General features: G+C 37.7%; 3 protein-coding genes across 3 annotated transcripts in view; all 3 read left to right on the forward strand.

The window, feature by feature from the left end:
- The window catches only part of LOC131326795 (sodium/proton antiporter 1-like), a 46,981-nt gene that overhangs the window by 14,098 nt on the left and 13,758 nt on the right, over nt 1–19,125 (forward strand). The window lies entirely within an intron of this gene.
- Nucleotides 10,106–13,584, forward strand: LOC131326794 (protein FAR1-RELATED SEQUENCE 5-like). Its single transcript, XM_058359673.1, has 5 exons — nt 10,106–10,351; nt 10,816–12,970; nt 13,072–13,131; nt 13,213–13,314; nt 13,418–13,584. The coding sequence occupies exons 1-5, from the start codon at nt 10,191–10,193 to the stop codon at nt 13,526–13,528; spliced, it is 2,589 nt and encodes an 862-aa protein (XP_058215656.1). The 5' UTR covers nt 10,106–10,190; the 3' UTR covers nt 13,529–13,584.
- The window catches only part of LOC131326797 (sodium/proton antiporter 1-like), a 54,590-nt gene continuing 52,197 nt past the window's right edge, over nt 16,733–19,125 (forward strand). The window contains exon 1 of the mRNA XM_058359679.1: nt 16,733–17,034. The gene's annotated coding sequence lies outside the window, so the exon portion shown is untranslated. The remainder of the gene's footprint in view (nt 17,035–19,125) is intronic.

Below are 19,125 nucleotides of genomic sequence, written 5' to 3' on the forward strand. Positions count from 1 at the left end.
CATTAGTCATGTGGTTTGTTGCCGCAGAATCAAGATACCAAGCAGGAGAAGCTTCTATACCATCAATAGAAAAGGAAGCAACAAATGCCTTAGGGTTTGGAACAGAGGAGGTTGCACTACTTGAGAATTGAATAGGTTGATAATCATGGTTGGTACGATCCCAACAATGAAGAGCCGAATGACCCTTGCCACAAATCTGACAAACCAATTCAGATGATCCAGAACTGGCACCATAACCGTAGCCAGAGAATTGAGATTTAGAGAACTGAGATCCAAAATTAGGTTTAGAACCTCTATTGCCAAAACCAGATCGACCTCCACCATTACCAAAATTTGAAAACCTACTCCGTTCGCGAAATGAACCTTTATAATTTTTTCAAAAATTAGACAAGAACCAAGGAGATTGAAAATTACCATGGAACGAAGTGGAAGGAGTGGATGAACCACCAGATCTTGACACGATGTAGGCAACAGTTGATGTTGAAATAGGAGATTTCAGAAGAGACTCAACATGCAGAGCCTCTGAGCACAACAAAAAGGAGAGATTGGCCATGGAAATAGGCTCAAGACAAACTCTAATCATAGTTTTGAAGGCATTGTACTTGGTTGACAAACCATTCAATGTAGCAAGAACGAGATCTTGATCATCCATAGGAGAAGATGCTAGAGCCAATTGATTGGCTATATTGTTAATTTCTGGCAAATAATTCTCCATTGACCTAGATTTCTTGAAAACAGTAGTCATACGATTCTTGAGTTGATGAATGTGTGACCTAGAGAGATAAGTAAATTGATTTTGCAGAGTACTCCAGACTTCAACGCAATTCTTGCAATTGATTACCAAAGTGTAGATCAAAGGAGAAAGCATGGCATTGATGACGCTCAGAAGATGATGAACAATAGTTGTCCAAAGTGTTGGGAAATGATTCCCAGAAATTAAGGCGAAATTAAAAATTGCAAAACCCTACAAGGCGAAATTAAGGTTCTATCTCAACTCCTTGCGACACGAATGCTTGTTGAACTTGTTATAGTATGCCTTGCTATAAATCACGAATACTGCTCGACCGTACCTTACGATCTTTTATCGTATTCCCTGCACATCTAGAACACGAACCGAGTGTGGACTCTTTCGTGATCTGTTCGCTCTCTCTAAACCTGCCTCTATTCGTGAATAATAGAAAAACGTGTATCTGACCTAGAGAACATAACATGTATATATAAGGCTACAATAGAGACCTAAGAAGTAATAAGTCTGGGCTCCCAGTGTAAATAAGAAAAACTAATCCCACCAGGATTCTATTTCTTATTTCACTAATTATAATTCACCCCACTACAAAATTATAATTGCACTCTCGTCCTTATCTCAATTATATTACGAGCTCTATGATATTAAATAATTATTAATCTCCTCACATTAAGATTATAAATATCTGTTAATTAAAATAAATTACTAATAATCTCCCACTTAATCAACATCTTACCTTGAGACTATCCGCTTAACTTATTCGATATGTCGGATACAAAATCCACCTGCAGGGTTTGACATATTCGAAACTTATAAGCTTACTCAATGGGGCATCATCATTCCCTATCGGGACGTGAATTCCATTAATAATTAATAGTTGTCATATACATAATGTTGCGACCCAACTCACCGAGACTATTGACCGTATAAAGATCTCACCCTTTAATGAATTAAAGTCAGCAACATTAAATATATACCTCTAATAATTATCTTTAGATTAAGAGCATAAGCATTCATAATAACCATGAGATTTCAATTGTCTTATAAAGTTAGTACAAAGACAATTACCTCAAATGGGGTCCTGTTCAACACACAGAAAGTATACATGTACAATGAGTTGGAATTAGTACCATTCCCTGTAACCAAGATAGACCTATTAAAATATTATGCTACAGTCCTACCGATGGTGTGTTAAATTTCATCTAAGACTGTGAACCATAACTTATATTTCATAAAAACCGATGATTAAATCTTTTGTATGTAAGCCGTACTCTACACACTGGATTATCTACTATGTAGAATAAAAGACACACATGCACAACATACAAAAATATCATGCAAATATTGCCCATAAAAAATTTTCATCGAAAAGGGATAAATCTGATTAATAATTAAATATTAATCCATCATATAAATACTAACTTTTACATAACCTTCTAATAAACTCACACTAAGACTCAAAACCATACTGCCACGCATCTCACTCCCATTCCCTCTACATGACTATCAAAAGTCTTAGCCGGTAAGTTCTTCGTAAAAGGATCTGCCAGGTTGTTCGCAGATGCAATCTTGGTCACAGCAACATCACCTCTCTGTACGATCTCTTGAATCAAATGATACTTACGCTCGATGTGTTTGCCCTTATTGTGAGTCCTTGGCTCATTCGCACTAGCAATTGCACAACTATTATCATAATAGAGTGTAATGATTGATTGCACTAAAGGGACCATTTTCAGATCCAACAAAATTTTTTTGAGCCAAACGGCCTCCTTGGCTGCTTCAGAAGCTACCACATACTCTGCTTCCATGGTAGAATCAGCAATGCAAGATTGCTTGGCACTCCTCCAACTTATGGCTCCACCTCCAACTTATGGCTCCACCTCCCAAGGTAAACACATATCCCGAGGTAGACTTTTTGGAATCCCTATCTGACATAAAGTCTGAGTCTGTGTACTCATGAGGTACTATATTATTTGACTGAAACACCAACATATGATCTCTAGTTCTTTTCAGATACTTGAGTACATGTTTCACTGTAGTCAAATGTTCTTGCCCTGGATTAGACTGAAATCTGCTAACCATGCCAACGGCAAAGCAAATATCAGATCTAGTACACAACATAGCATACATAAAGCTTCCTACTGTTGAGGCATAAGGAATTGCCTTCATTTTCTACATCTCTTCAGGTGTTTTAGGATATTGATCATTGGATAGGTTGATTCCATCTAAAAGGGAGAAACCATTTCTTGGAATCTTGCATTCTAAAACAGGCAAGAATGACATCGATATAAGTTCCGATGAGCATCATCGACATATAGTACTAGAAATATCACAACTTTTCCGTTGCGCTTCTTGTACACACATGACTTATCCAGACATTGATCAAAACCAAAAGACTATTGCTTGATCAAAACGGATGTTCCAAAATCTAGATGTCTGCTTAAGCCCATAAATAGACTTCTTAAGCTTGCACAACATGTGCTCTTGACCTTTTGCTATGAATGTAATACCCGCCCCGGATATTTCGGTATTTTAATTACTTTTAATTGAACTATGTGTTTTGGGGGTTTAAATCGCAAATAATAGAACTTGCGAGGGTTTTGTGTGTGATTTGTGATTGGAGCATAAGTTAGAACGTGGTTCAGCGTGCATGTGATAAATTTCCTTGTGCCCTTATATAACAAAATATCTTGGGGATATTTATCTTTCTCTATACGTATCTTGTTTTTACAAGAGAGAGAGAGAGAGAGAGAGAGAGAGAGAGAGAGAGAAGGAGAGAAGGAGAAGAAGGAAAAAAACTAAGGTGCATGGCTATTCTTCACAAAAATTATTCAAGGTACCTAGAATGCTTGTTAATTTATGGTATTTTTACTGAAGGTTCATTAGCGTGTCTATTGTATCGTGTTAAATTTTTAAAATTTTCTGAGTAACGTGGAAAAAGATAAAAATCATAAACCTAACTGTGGTCAAGATCCTATTTTTTAGCAGATAGCTTACAGAGTTGCATTTTTATCAATTTTTTTTTATAGTTAATAGATCCTTCTGATTATGGGTCCTTATGAGTCTTAAAGATTGATGAGTTGGTAATATTTTGGCGTTGGAATTACTAAAAAGTATTAAGTATTCAATTTTTAATGAATTTTCAAACACAGACTATTCTGCTGAAAATTGTGATTCGCTGTACAGAATTTTTGAATTTGGGGGTAATTTTGATAATGTTCCTTTATTGTGAAAAATCTGAAAAAAATCAGGGATGAACTTTGATGAGTGATAATGGTGTGTACCAAATTTGGGGTTTATTAGATGCATATTCTAAGTTTGGCAGATTTTACAAGTTGGTGTGTCCCTGCTGAGTTTTGTATTTGCTGCACTGACACATTTTGGAAAAATGGTTATATCTTTTAGCTCGGGTATCGGGTTAGCGCACGGATTGTTGATTCTGAAACTAGACTTATATGTCTTTTAAAATATGTAAAGGTTGTGGCTTAGTTTGTACAAAGTTAAATCAGTTTTTAATTTGAAGTTGATAGACGTGCAGAATCTGTGATTTTGGACAGATTTTGGTGTAACTTTGGACGAGCATAACTTTGTCTTTCAGACTTCATTTTTAACAAATTTTGTATCAAAATTCATGTACCGGAGGTGTACTTTGTAATGGTGGTCGTTTCATGATCTGGTTTTAACCCTATAAGAAGTTATAGGCAGAATACGATAGGCTGGTTGTAGATTTCAAACCAAATGTAGGGGTCATGTGGTGTTTGAGTATTACGCTAGTTTAGAGACACTTATAAACCTTTAAAATGGACATACCTGTATGCGTTAAGCATCATTAACCTATTGTTAGTGTTATAGATTATTTTCAAGAGTTGGTGGTAATGTTTAAGCATTCAATAAACTGATATGGTTAGCTTGTGACTAGGTAACGAGCAAGTCAATTGGAGAGGTTCCCGAAACCGTAAGTTTGGCATACCTCGGTCGATACAAAGGTGAGTGTGTTTGATATAGTTCTCCTCAATATAATATTATTGTAGTGGTGAGTATATATCTTGCTAATCGTAGTTAGCTTTTGATATGGTTATCTTTTATGAAATATTGTTGTGGTGGTGAGTGTATATCTTGCTAATCTTGCTAATCGTAGTTAGCTTTCGATGTGATTATCTTTTATGAGATATTGTTGTGATGGTGAGTGTATATCTTACTAATTGTAGTTAACTTTTGATATGATTATTTTTATGGGATGTTGCTATAGTGGTGGGTGTATATCATGCTAACAGATGATTTAACTGTTGATATGCATGCATGATGATATGTATGCTTGAAGGTTGTATATTATGCTAACCGAGGTTTAGTTATTGATATGCATGTTGTGGTGTGTTGATTGTACCCGCTTAAGGATTGTGGAGTGAGTCACATCATGTCGTGGGCCGTGCCGTCTAATTAACGGTGAATGGAAATATGGTGTGCAAGACACAATACCTTGGGTACATGGGATGTGGCAGACGTGCCACTTTATGTGATGTGATTATATTCATATTGTTGTGCATTGATTATTATTGCTCAGTTGGGTGGATATGTTGGTTATAACTGTTGTATACATTCAAGTATTTCAATTATGTTGGTGATGCGCATTCTGATTGATATTCCTTCGGGTATTGTGGTATTATGTTGAGCATTTCTATATCTCATACACTCTGACTTTCTTTTTTGGTCTGCCAGGTAGCAAGTTGCTTAGAGTGGGTCCACTACTGGTCGTTGTGTTGAGGGGTTTTGGTTGCGTTGTTGTGGAAGTGTAAAATAATTTCCATCAATGGGCATAAAATGACTTACCATGTAATTGGCTGTAACTTGTTTTCATAATTCCTTTCGCAACTTCCATGTGAAATTCCCGCAGTCAATTCCTAATGTTTCCCCTCTAATTTACCCACAGAACTCTCTCTCTCTCCAAAGTATCCCACTACTAACAGGAGAACACAATCTCTCTCTCTCTCTCTCTCTCTCTCTCTCTCTCTCTCTCTCTCTCTCCACACTATTTTGTCGATTTCCGAAATTGAATTCCACCATCTTATCTAAGTCCTCTCCCTCTACATTATTTTGACGATTTTCAGAATCGAATTCCACCATCTTATCTAAGCCATCTCTCTCCCTCTACACTAAGTTGTTTTCATGATTCCTTTCACGACTTCCATGTGAAATTCCCTCTGTCAATTCCTATTGTTTCCCCTCTAATTTACCCACAGAACTCTCTCTCTCTCTCTCTCTCTCTCTCTCTCTCTCTCTCTCTTTCCCTCTCTCCAAAGTACCCCACTACTAACAGGAGAATACACTCTCTCTCTCTCTCTCTCTCTCTCTCTCCCTCCACATTATTTTGTCGATTTCTGAAATCGAATTCCACCATCTTATCTAAGCCCTCTCCCTCTACATTATTTTGACGATTTTCGGAATCGAATTCTACCGTATTATCTAAGCAATCTCTCTCCCTCTACACTAAGTTGTTTTCATGATTCCTTTCGCAACTTCCATGTGAAATTCCCGCAGTCAATTCCTATTGTTTCCCTCTAAATTACCCACAGAACTCTCTCTCTCTCTCTCTCTCTCTCTCTCTCTCTCTCTCTCCAAAGTACTCCACTACTAACAGGAGAACATAATCTCTCTCTCTCTCTCCACACTATTTTGTCGATTTTCGGAGTCGAATTCCACAATCTTATATAAGCCCTCTCCCTCTACATTATTTTGATGATTTTCGGAATCGAATTCCATCATCTTATCTAAGCCATCTCTTTCCTTCTACACCATTTTGTCGACTTCTGAAAATATTTTTTATCTGCCGACCAAACATCAAAAAATAAAAATTTAAAATTTCTTTTCTGAAAAAATATTTTACATTATAAAACATTTTACATCGAAACAAACACAAACAGAGTCTATGTTTCACCACAACTATTGTCACGTTTAGTATATCATAGAGGTCTGATCAATAGCATATCGATATAGCATATCGATCATACATCATACCAGCTGGCCATACGGCACAAGTCAAGCAATATCGAAATAACAAGACATAATTACAGATTAAAGTTTAACTGCAGTAGCAAGTTAAGCAAAATATAAAACTTGAAACAGAAGAGTCAAGGCCCAGAAAACATGAAATTAAGAGGGATGCTGCATGTACTACTCACCACTGGTGCTGACGAAGCGAATGCAGGCAAAGTTTGTCAGAAACCTCAGAAGCACACATAGCATCCGGAAGGTCTTGCTAGCTTGTTCGCGAAAACAAGAAGGGTTGCATCGTGTAGTTCACCCAGCAGCATCACAGTTGAAAAGCTCTATACTTATATATCAGTGGGTAACGTCTAGAGACCTTGATTGTACATTTGTACTCGTACCAAAAGGTCCTTGATGACGGACAGAAGCCCTCTGTCCTGTCCCAACCCCTCCTTGGAAATGCCACACCGCACAGCTCCAAAAGGGACTAGGAGCCTTGGAAACATGATCCCGCCCCATTGATATTTTGTGCTTTTCAGATGATAGGACTCAAAACCATGATACATGGTGTTTCGGTTTTTCCAAAAATAAACTTTTAGAAAAAAAAAAGTTAATTTTAAGCTTAAAAATTATGTGTTTATGCAAATTATTTTTCTACCAATATGGATCTTATTTGATAAATCTCATTGAGATTTTTTAAACAGTGCAAAAAAAAATTAAAAATTATTTTTTATTTTCAATATACTTAAACTTAAAATTACCTTGTTTTTTAAAAACAAAATTTAAAAAGAAGGCAGAACGACACCTCGACCCCCCTCACCGAGAATCTGATGCATCTCACTTTGACCATCTGAGATTCTTCCTCCGTCATTGCTGTCCACATGAGTCCCTGGGTATTCCTAAAGTAATGTCTCCACAATGTCCGAATCTATCTGGCAGCAGCAAAACACACTTAATATGCGTTTGGTTGGATGAAATGGAATGAAATGTGAATATGAATGAAATTAAGAATGGAATAGAATTGGAGAAATTGAGAATGAAATAATCATTCTCATTCTCATGTTTGGTTGTGCTTAGGAATACCTATTCTCATCTCCAATAGAATAGTGTGACAATAGCAATTTTTAGAGTGACAATAGTAATTTTTGGAGTGGTAATAGTAATTTTTGGAATGACAATAATAATTTTTGGTGCGGCAATAGTGAATATTAGAGTGGCACTAGTAGTTTTGGTGTGATAAAGAAATGGAATAACAATTCCTTAGTTTTTTGGATGGAATGATAATTCCTTTACTAAGGGGCTGTTTGATAAAACTGAAAACTGAAACTGAAAGCTGAAAAATTAAGTACTGAAAACTGAATGCTGAAATTTTTAAGCTGAAAAGCTGTTTGATAAATATATTAAGTACTGAATTAAAAAAAATGATGAATTAATTTTGTTCCAATTCTATCTTAATTTACTAACGGTCACAATATACTTTTGGTAATGGTGGTGGAGTGGTGGTGGGGGAGTGGTGGAGGTAGTAGGAGTGGTGCTAGTGGTGGTGGTGGAGTGGTGGTGGTGGTGGTGGTGTAGTGATGGTAGTGGTGGTGGAGTGGCGGTGGTGGTGGAGTGGTGGTGGTGGTGGTGGTGATGTGGTGGTGGTGGTGGAGTGGCAGTGCTGGTGGTGGTGGTGGTAGTGGAGGAAGTGGGGGTGGTGGAGTGATGGTGGTGGTGGGGGAGTGGCGGTGGCGGGGATGGTGGTGGAGTGGTGCAGCGGTGGTGGTGGTGGTAGGAGCGGGGGTGGTGGTGGTGTAGTGATGGTAGTGGTGGAGTTGTGGTGGTGGTGGAGTGGTGGAGCTGCTGGTGGCGGTGGTAATGGTGGTGGAGCTGGTGGTGGTGGTGGTAGTGGAGGAAGTGGTGGTGGTGGAGTTGGTGGTGGTGATGTGGTGGTGGTGGTGGTAGTGGAGGGAGTGGTGGTGGTGGTGGTAGTGGAGGGAGTGGTGGTGGTGGTGATGTGGTGGAGGAGGAGTGGTGGTAGTGGAGGTGGTGGTGGTGGTGGTGGTGGTGGTGGTGGAGTGGTGGAGGTGTTGGTGGAAGTGGTTGTGGTGGTGGTATGACGGTTGAATGTAAGTACACAAAAATTCAGCCAGAATTAAGTAGCTCAAAGCTACTTAATTTTTTTCAAGTTTTTAGCCTATATTTTAAATGGTACTTAATTTGTTAAGTAATATGAAATGTGGTTATCAAACCTACTGAATCACTTAGTACTTAATTGATTCAGTATTAAGTGCTGAATTTAAGTTATCAAACAAGCCCTAAGGTAAATAGTGATTCCATTTGGAATTATTATTCAATGGTGAACTAAACATTGGAATAAATAAGCTATTGGAATGACTATTGCATTACAACCTTGATTTTATCCAACCAACCATACCCTTAGTTAATGTTCAATAGAGGTACAACAAGAAAAGGGGCAACTCCAACCACTCCTTGAAAACCCATGCGTTCCTAGCCGTCCATATGTGCCAACTAATCCCGTTCAGTTAAATAAGCTAATTGATTTATTTTTTTGTTCTTATTCAATTTTTTTCATATTTGTTAATTTTTCATCAATTTTTTTTGGGAATTATTTCATCGTCATGATGAGAGAAATCTAAAAAGTAAAAAATTATGATCGAAATCTAATTTTTTTTGAATAAAGACGAAAAAATTGGCTTATTGACTTATTTTTGTTTTTATTCAAAAAGATTAGGTTTCGATCGTAAGTTTTTACTTTTTAAATTTCTCTTGTCATGATGATGCAATAATCCCAAAAAAATTGACGAAAAATTAATAAATACGAAAAAAGTTTGAATAAGAACAAAAAAAAAGCCAATTAACTTATTTAGCCAAACGGAGCCTTAAGTGTCGCAATCATTCTTGTCGTAGCCCATTTCTCTCTTCCTTTTCCAACTTCTCCTGATCTGGTCCAACGCTCCCCTAGTTGACAGTTAACCAAGGCCCCCATCTCTTTAAGCTTATCATTTTTCGTTTTACGAGATAAGTCATTCTGTCATTATACATCAAAAATAAGTAGTTATTTTCCTTAGCGAGATGGGGCCTTCTCCTGACTGGAAGCTGGAGATAAAATCCAAATGCCGATAGCCCTTTTGCTGCTTTGCACCTAAAAGCACGAGTGAAACCGTCTCCTGTTCTAGCTCACATATATTGGGCATATAATCCTCCACTGGGATATGCTTCCTCACCAAAACACCATTCACCCATCTCCCTCCAGGATCCGGGGATCCAGCAGCTAGGCAGAACTGCTGGAACTGCAGGGCACCAAAACGACGTCGTTTTGGTGCCAAATGGGAATGTCACTAAAGCCATCTAAACTACGTCGTTTTGAGCCAAGGAAATAAACAAAACCCTTATTCCGCTCATTCGCGCTCAAACGACGAAACGATTCAAACGATTAGGGCTGAGGGCTTCACAAGTTGAGATGGACTTTGAAGGTACATCCATGGCTCATCTTCCTCCATCCCCTGTAGATCTCGTTGATCATCCACCATCGGAATCGCCGGAATCATCATCTCCTCTATCCCCTCTAGGTCTCGCCGATCATCCACCTTCGGAATTGCCGAAATCATCATCTCCCACCAGGTATTGCATCCATCTCTATTTGGCTGTAGAATATTGTTGTTCTTTGAAAAAGAAAAATGATTGTTTTATTGACCAAGAACATGTAACAGGAGTTCTAAACAGAGTAGAACAAAAACATTGTTTTATTGTTTTAAATAGAGCCGAGTGATAAGTGTGCTTCGGTTTCATAGATTTTTATTTCAATCTTTCTGTTCTTTTGTGCCATTAGACAATATAATCAAAGATTTCCTGTTTTGCATTTAAGTATTTCAAGCTGTCAGAACTTGGATGAATGATTATTACTAAGATATTGTGTTCTATTGGGGAAATGTGACAATGACTTCTTAAATGGTTTGAGAAAAAGTATTTAACTTGTTTCCACTCAACTTAGAACTCTTTGAATCATTACTGACTTTTTAATTCATTCAATTTGTTATTTATTTATCATGTTAGTGCTACTTTTGATAAATATATTTGGATGTTAGAATGGAGGATGATGGGCGTGAGGAGAATGTCAAAGAAAGTGAGGAATTGATCAAAAAGTACCTTCCATGTCTTAAGATGGAGTTTGAATCGGTGAAAGCGGCGTTTGAGTTTTACAATGAATATGCAAGGATTACCGGTTTCAGTGTTAAAATATGTTACAGTAATTTAAGCAAGAGAGATGGTGTTATGATTAGTCGAAAATTTGCATGTAATAAGGAAGGACAAAAGGCAAAAGATAAACGGAACTTAGTTGTAGAACGACCTCACAAAGACACCAGAATTAATTGTCTTGCATCCCTGTTTGTATCATTGGACCGAGGAACTTCGAAATGGGTTGTGAAAAGGTTTGAAGAAAACCACAACCATCTTTTACATCTTCTCGAACATTCCCATTTGCTGAAATCCCACAGAATGGTAAGCGAGGCTCAGGCTATAAATATTGATATAGCTGCTGATATTGGTTTATCGCTTAAGGCATCGCACGATCTCTTAAGTGCCCAAGCAGGGGGGAAGGAATGCTTAGGGTTCACGCGGGAGGACCAAAAAAATTATTTGCGTTCGAGAAGACAAAGGAGCTTAAAGTATGGTGAATCGGGGGCTTTGTTGGGATATTTTCGTAATCAATCTGCTCAAAATCCATATTTCTACTATGCGGTTCAATTGGATGTTGATGAGAAGATAACCAATATTTTTTGGGCTGACCATGAGATGATTACAGATTATGGGCTTTTCGGAGATGCTGTATCCTTTGACACAACATTCCGCACAAACAAAGAGTGCCGACCCTTTGCTCTTTTCACTGGCTTTAACCATTTTAGAATGACAACAATTTTTGGTGCGGCACTATTATATGATGAAACGGCAGATTCCTTTGAGTGGTTATTTAAGACCTTTTTGCTTGCTATGTCCGGAAAAAAGCCTACTACCATTTTCACAGACCAAGATGCCGCAATGGCTAAGGCAATTTCCAATGTCATGCCCGATGTAAGTCATGGATTGTGTACGTTTCACCTTAATCAAAATGCTTTGAAGAATTTGGGTTACTTGTTCCATGCTGATTCAAATTTTGGTAAAGAGTTCAATGCTTGCATTTTTGGGTATGAGGAGATAAATGAGTTAGAGAAAGCTTGGCATACTTTGATTAAGAAATACAATTTACAAGATAACTCTTGGATGGCTAAAACTTGGGAAATTAGAGAGAAATGGGCGCATGTATACATGAAATGGTCATACACTGCGGGAATGCGGAGCACCCAACTTAGTGAGAGCCTTAATGCAAAACTAAAGAGGTGTTTAAAATCGGATCTCAACATTGTTCAATTCTTGACTCAATTTGACATAATTGTTGTGGAGAAAAGATATGAGGAATCTAAAGCCATATACAATTCTAGAGAAACGTTGCAGAGATTGTTGCTGAAAAAATCTCCTATGTTAATTCAAGTTGCACAATTGTACTCCCCTCCTCTGTTTGACTTGTTCCATGATGAGCTTGACACCTCACTTCGTTGTAAGGTGAAGCAATGTCATGAGTTGGAAGGACAATTTAGTTGTGTGATTACCATGCGTGGACAGAATGTGGAGTATGTGGTGAAGGGTAGTGTTGAAATAGATGAGACTGATGAAACTATTTGTCGAGATGTTTGTTGTACATGTCGAAAATTTGAAAGTTTCGGAATTTTATGTAGCCATGCAATTAAGGGGCTTGATCGAATGAGTGTTATGGAAATTCCTGAAAGGTATGTATTAGGGCGATGGCGATTAAATGCAAAGGAGTGTGAATTGGAGAAGGGCAAAAGTAGAGTGGATGAGAATGATCCTAAATTACTAAAAGCGGCTCGTTTTAGGATTATTTGTCCAAAGATGGTAAAGTTAGCTACTCAGTCATGTGAACTTGAAGAAACATATGAATTTGTGGAAGAGACGTTGGAATACATGTGTGCAAAAGTCGCTGATATGCTTCTTGGAGCGGGAGAGGGAGCCCCCATTGAAGTGGAGAAAGAATTGGAGGTTGATCCTCAATTCGCACGAGTCAAAGGTTTGAAGAAGAAAAACGGCATTCAAATTAAGGGTACGAGAAGATTAAAACCTTGGCATGAGCTCAAGTCTAGAAAGAGGAAGAAAGTTGTTTCACACTCTACGACACAGCTTAGTGAGGTATAAATCCTACGCAACTAGTTTATTATAAATGTGTAGACTTTTTTTTTTTTTTTTTAACTTTATGCGTTGCACTTCTAACTATTTTACAATTTCCATAGCATGTTGACCATGTTGCCACTACTACAATTGTGCATGGTTCGGTTTTGAAGCAACCATCGGTTAGTTATTTTTATTTGTGCTTAAGTTATAACGTGATATGATATGTTGCATTTACTTGTGAATACATTTTTCTGTTTCAGGATGTTGGAATCCCATATGTTCCACAAATGATAAGTTATGAAGATAGTGGTCAATCAATTCCATCATCTTCACAAGCGTCATGTAATCCACAAACTTTGAAGGTGTGTTTACATTGTTACTATCAATTCCGGAAATTGAAATGGAAAACTAACGGCATTCATCTTATTTGCTTTTAACTTATCCTTTGTATTTTTTTTTCCTCAGGAGATGCCATTTGATGCAACGAGTTACTCTTCATGGGCTGGCGACTCAATCTTGCATGATGCTTCTTTTATGGAAATATTGGCTTATTCGGGATACCCCGCAAAAAATTGAAGTGTAATGTAAGGATAATGAGGGGTTAAATTTTAGATATCAATGACTCTCTTTTTGGTGAGATATTGTTTAATTAACACATTCTATTAAAGTTTATGGAGGATGGTGATGCCGTTTTGGTGGTTTGAGACTTCGGTGTTATGGTTTTTGATTTTAGATTTTGGCGTTGTGGATAATGGTTTTAATTTAAATATGCACAAGTTCTTCACTTTATTTTTCTGGTTGATAATTTGATAGGGAGGACTTTGGATGTTGCTTCTTGAGTGACCTTATTTTAACGTCTATAATCTTTAATGGGGAATTATTGTCCAATTTTTTTTGTGCAAACTGAAAAATGACGTAGTTTTGAGTGCGTAATATCCCCATTTGGCACCAAAACGACGTCGTTTTGGTGCCTTATAATTCCTGTACTGCAGTTGCATTGAGGTATCCAGTTGGTTTATTTCCTTGGCTCAAAACGACGTAGTTTTGATGGCTTTAGTGGCATTTCCATTTGGCACCAAAACGACGTAGTTTTGGTGCCCTGCAGTTCCAGCAGTTCTGCCTAGCTGCTGGATCCCCGGATCCCTCTCTCCATCATCTTATCTAAGCCATCATCTTATCTAAGCCATCTCTCTCCTTCTACACCATTTTGTTGACTTCTGAAAATATTTTTTATCTGCCGACCAAACATCAAAAAATAAAATTTTAAAATTTATTTTCTGAAAAAATATTTCACATTATAAAATATTTTACATCGAAACAAACACAAACAGAGCCTATGTTTCACCACAGGTCCACAACTATTGTCACGTTTTGTATATCATAGAGGTCTGATCAATAGCATATCGATCATACATCATACCAGCTGGCCATACGGCACAAGTCAAGCAAAATATAAAACTTGAAACAGAAGAGTCAAGGCCCAGAAAACATGAAATTAAGAGGGATGCTGCATGTACTACTCACCACTGGTGCCGACGAAGCGAATGCAGGCAAAGTTTGTCAGCAACCTCAGAAGCACACATAGCATCCGGAAGGTCTTGCTAGCTTGTTCGCGAAAACAAGATGGGTTGCCCCAGCAGCATCACAGTTGAAAAGCTCTATATTTATATATCAGTGGGTAACGTCTAGAGACCTTGATTGTGCATTTGTACTAGTACCAAAAGGTCCTTGATGACGGACAGAAGCCCTCTGTTCTGTCCCAACCCCTCCTTGGAAATGCCACACCGCACAGCTCCAAAAGGGACTTGGAGCCTTGGAAACATGATCCCGCCCCTTGATATTTTGTGCTTTTCAGATGATGGGACTTAAAACCATGATAGATGGTGTTTCGGTTTCTCCAAAAATGACTTTTTAGAAGAAAAAAAATAATTTCAAGCTAAAAAATTATGTGTTTACGCAAATTATTTTTCTACTAATATGGATCTTATTTGATAAATCTCATTGAGATCTTTTAAATAGTGCAAAAAAAATTAAAAATTATTTTTTATTTTCAATATATTTAAACTTAAAACTACCTTATTTAAAAAAAAAAAAGGCTTAAAAAGAAGGCGGAACGACACCTCGCCCCCCCCCCTCACCGAGAATCTGATGCAGATCACTTTGACCATCTGAGATTCTTCCTCTTTTTATTGCTGTCCACATGAGTCCCTGGGTATTCCTAAAGTAATGTCTCCACAATGTCCGAATCTATCTAGCAGCAGCAAAACACACTTACGGTGCGTTTGGTTAGATGGAATGGGATGGAATGGAATGGAATGTGAATACAAATGAAATTAAAAATGAAATAGAATTGGAGGAATTGAGAATAGAATAATCATTCTTATTCTCATGTTTGGTTGTGCTTAGAAATATCCATTCTCATCTTCAATGAAATAGTGTGGCAATAGCAATTTTTGGAGTGACAATAGTAATTTTTGAAGTAACAATAATATTTTTTGGAGTGGCAACAGTAATTTTTAGAGTGACAATAATAATTTTTGTTGTAGCAATAGTGAATGTTAGAGTGGCACTAGTAGTTTTGGTGTGACAAAGAAATGGAATAACAATTCCTTAATTTTTTGGATGGAATGATAATTTCTTTACTAAAGTGAATAGTGATTCCATTTGGAATTATCGTTCCATTATTCAATGGTGAACCAAACATTAGAATAAGTAAGCTATTGGAATCACTATTCCATTCCAATATTGATTTCATCCAACCAAATATGCCCTTAGTTGATGTTCAGTAGACGTACAACAAGAAAAGGGGCAACTTCAACCACTCTTTGAAAACCCATGCGTTCCTAGCCGTCCGTATGTGCCAACTAACCCCGTTCAGTTAAATAAGCTAATTGGTTTATTTTTTTGTTTTTATTCAATTTTTTTCGTATTTGTTAATTTTTCATCAATTTTTTTTGGGAATTATTTTATCGTCATGACGAGAGGAATCTAAAAAGTAAAAAATTATGATCGAAATCTATTTTTTTTTGAATAAAGACGAAAAAATTGGCTTATTGGCTTATTTTTGTTTTTATTCAAAAAGATTAGATTTCGATCGTAAGTTTTTACTTTTTAGATTTCTCTTATCATGACGATGTAATAATCCTAAAAAAATTGACGAAAAATTAATAAATACGAAAAAAGTTTGAATAAGAATAAAAAAAAAATCAATTAACTTATTTAGCAGAATGGAGCCTTAAGTGTCGCAATCATTCCTGTCGTAGCCCATTTCTCTCTACCTTTTCCAACTTCTCCTGATCTGGTCCAACGCTCCCCTAGTTGACAGTTAACCAAGGCCCCCGTCTCTTTAAGCTTTTTTATTTTCATTTTATGAAACAGATCATTCTCTCATAATATATCAAAAATAAATAGTTATTTTCCATAGCGAGATGGGGCCTTCTCCTGACCGGAAGCTGGAGATAAAATCCAAATGCCGATAGCCCTTTTGCACCTAAAAAGCCTGAGTGAAACCGTCTCCTGTTCTAGCCGACGTATATTGGGCATATAATCCTCCACTGGGATTTGCTTCCTCACCAAAACACCATTCACCCATCGTTAAGTATCTTTCTTAACGAAAAATTCATTACGGCATCTTTCTCATACCACGACCACTTGACGTGTTGTTGTTTGGCACTTCTTTTCCAAGCCAATCAGAAATTGACACGCCCTTAAACCACTCACTTACCTTTTAACTCCTATAAATAAACTTCCTCACCCATGCACTGAATTACCCACCACGTCTTCTATCTCTATATTTCAGTCCATACACACAGTAGATACAAGAGAAGGAGAGAGTTAGAGCTTAGGGCCAACTATGGAGTTTTAGAGAGAGAGAGAGAGAGAGAGTCAAAAGTGGGTTTACCCTCCATACTTCAAATACATTTCAATTCGGGTTCCCATTCACGTCATAGTACCAGCCCCAGCATCTCAAAACCGTCCTCCAATCATTTCAAAGCCAAATCGAACTGCACATTCCGGTCGTCATCTCCGACGAGCCGTTTTTCACCAAATCCCGTTTTCTTGCTTAATCGGCCGGAGGAGAGGTAGATAATTCCTAATCTACCATCCCCTAAGTATATCTAGTCCCTAGTATGTTGTTTTAATGTTTATAAGTAGTAACAATCAAACCCCATGCATCAAAATCCAACCCATCCTGGCTATCCCCTGTTTCGGTTTTGACCGTGACAGGAAATGAAAACAGTTTGCATGCGGAGTGTTTTACTACAGTAGTTTAGTTCTTGTGATGTGTGGAGTCCCTGTGGTCACGCCCAGGGAGGAATTGCTATGCTGGCTGTCCCCTCCCATCCTTTTGACTGTCAAAAAAAAAATTCCAATATCATTTATTGTCATAATAGAAGAAATCAATCCGTACATCAAAATCCTTAAAACTACAACTTGCTCTGCTTTTCATTTTTTTTTTCCGAAAAGTAGAACAGTGATCTCGTGCTTGATTTTAAATTGTTGGGCATTAATTACACTAAGGTCCCTTTTGTATGAATAGCTTATGGTTCTATGTTCTAACCTAAAGGGGGTGGCGGATTAAAAAGGATTAAAAAAAAAAAACCTATAAGGGGGTGTTTCTGCCATAGTTTTAAATCGCGGTATTGGTCGGTCGCCGTTGCGGTATCGGTCGCGGTATATCGGTATCGGAACGTATCGGTGATACGTCGCGGGAATCGGGTGTCGCGGTCGTGAATTTTTTAAAATCATCAGCAACATGTATAAAACTTGAAAAATATACTTTTGCGGCTTTTGCCCCCAACATTGGCATACTTTTCTCTAGTCTCACATTGGCAAGTTACAAAACTTCTATCTATTTTAAATGAATTTGCACTTTAGTGAGTTTGTGAATGAGGACTCAAGGAGAGGTCTCGCGCGCTCAGAAAAATGGGTGGCAATTTGGAAAACTGATTCGGAAATCAATTAACCGGGTGCGTGCACGAGTTAGTCACGCAGGGGGGGTGCACGCCCAGGGAGGAGTTGCTATGCTGGCTGCCCCCTCCCACCCTTTTGACTGTCAAAAAAAAAATTCCAATATCATTTATTGTCATAATAGAAGAAATCAATCCATGCATCAAAATCCTTAAAACTACAATCTGCTCTGCTTTTCATTTTTTTTTCCGAAAAGTAGAACAGTGATCTCGTGCTTGATTTTAAATTGTTGGGCATTAATTACACTAAGGTCCCTTTTGTATGAATAGCTTATGATTCTATGTTCTAACCTAAAGGGGGTGGCGGATTAAAAAAAAAAAACCTATAAGGGGGTGTTTCCGCCATAGTTTTAAATCGCGGTATTGGTCGGTCGCCGTTGCGGTATCGGTCGCGGTATATCGGTATCGGGACGTATCGGTGATACGTCGCGGGAATCGGGTGTCGCGGTCGTGAATTTTTAAAAATCATCAGCAACATGTATAAAACTTGAAAAATATACTTTTGCGGCTTTTGCCCCCAACATTGGCTTACTTTTCTCTAGTCCCGCATTGGCAAGTTACAAAACTTCTATCTACTTTAATGAATTTGCACTTTAGTGAGTTTGTGAATGAGGACTCAAGAAGAGGTCTCGCGCGCTCAGGAAAATGGGTGGCAATTTGGAAAACTAATTCGGAAATCAGTTAACCGGGTGCGTGCACGAGTTAGTCACGCAGGGAGGTGCAAATCCGGGATTTGAGCCTCGCGCACACATTGCGATAAGCCCATGTTTTGCTACGTTCCGGAAAATCAAAAATTACAAACAATTTAACACATTTTATCATTTCGTGTTCATTAACAAATTTTTTTTAGCATTTTACCATCTTGTTTTCACTAACAAAAAAAATTGTCAACAAAAACTTTTTTTGCTACAATCACCCTACTCACAAATCCATCAACAATTTATTCACTACTGAAAACAACTTGACATTTCTCAACAACTTATTTACTATCGGAAACATCTAACAATTTTTCAAACACAAATAAAAATCTACAAATTTTTCACTACCGAAAATACCTCCTAAGAAGAGTATCCACATCACACTCTTTACTTCCAAGGCTGGCCCTGGGGTACGCCCCACAAGCCCCTTGGCTTGGGGGCAACCAAAAAAAAAACCCGTAAGTATGTAATAAAATTTTAATTTGGCGCCAAAATTTAATGTGGT

The sequence above is a fragment of the Rhododendron vialii genome, chromosome 5a (genome assembly GCF_030253575.1).
Source record: "Rhododendron vialii isolate Sample 1 chromosome 5a, ASM3025357v1".
NCBI classification, from domain to species: Eukaryota; Viridiplantae; Streptophyta; class Magnoliopsida; order Ericales; family Ericaceae; genus Rhododendron; species Rhododendron vialii.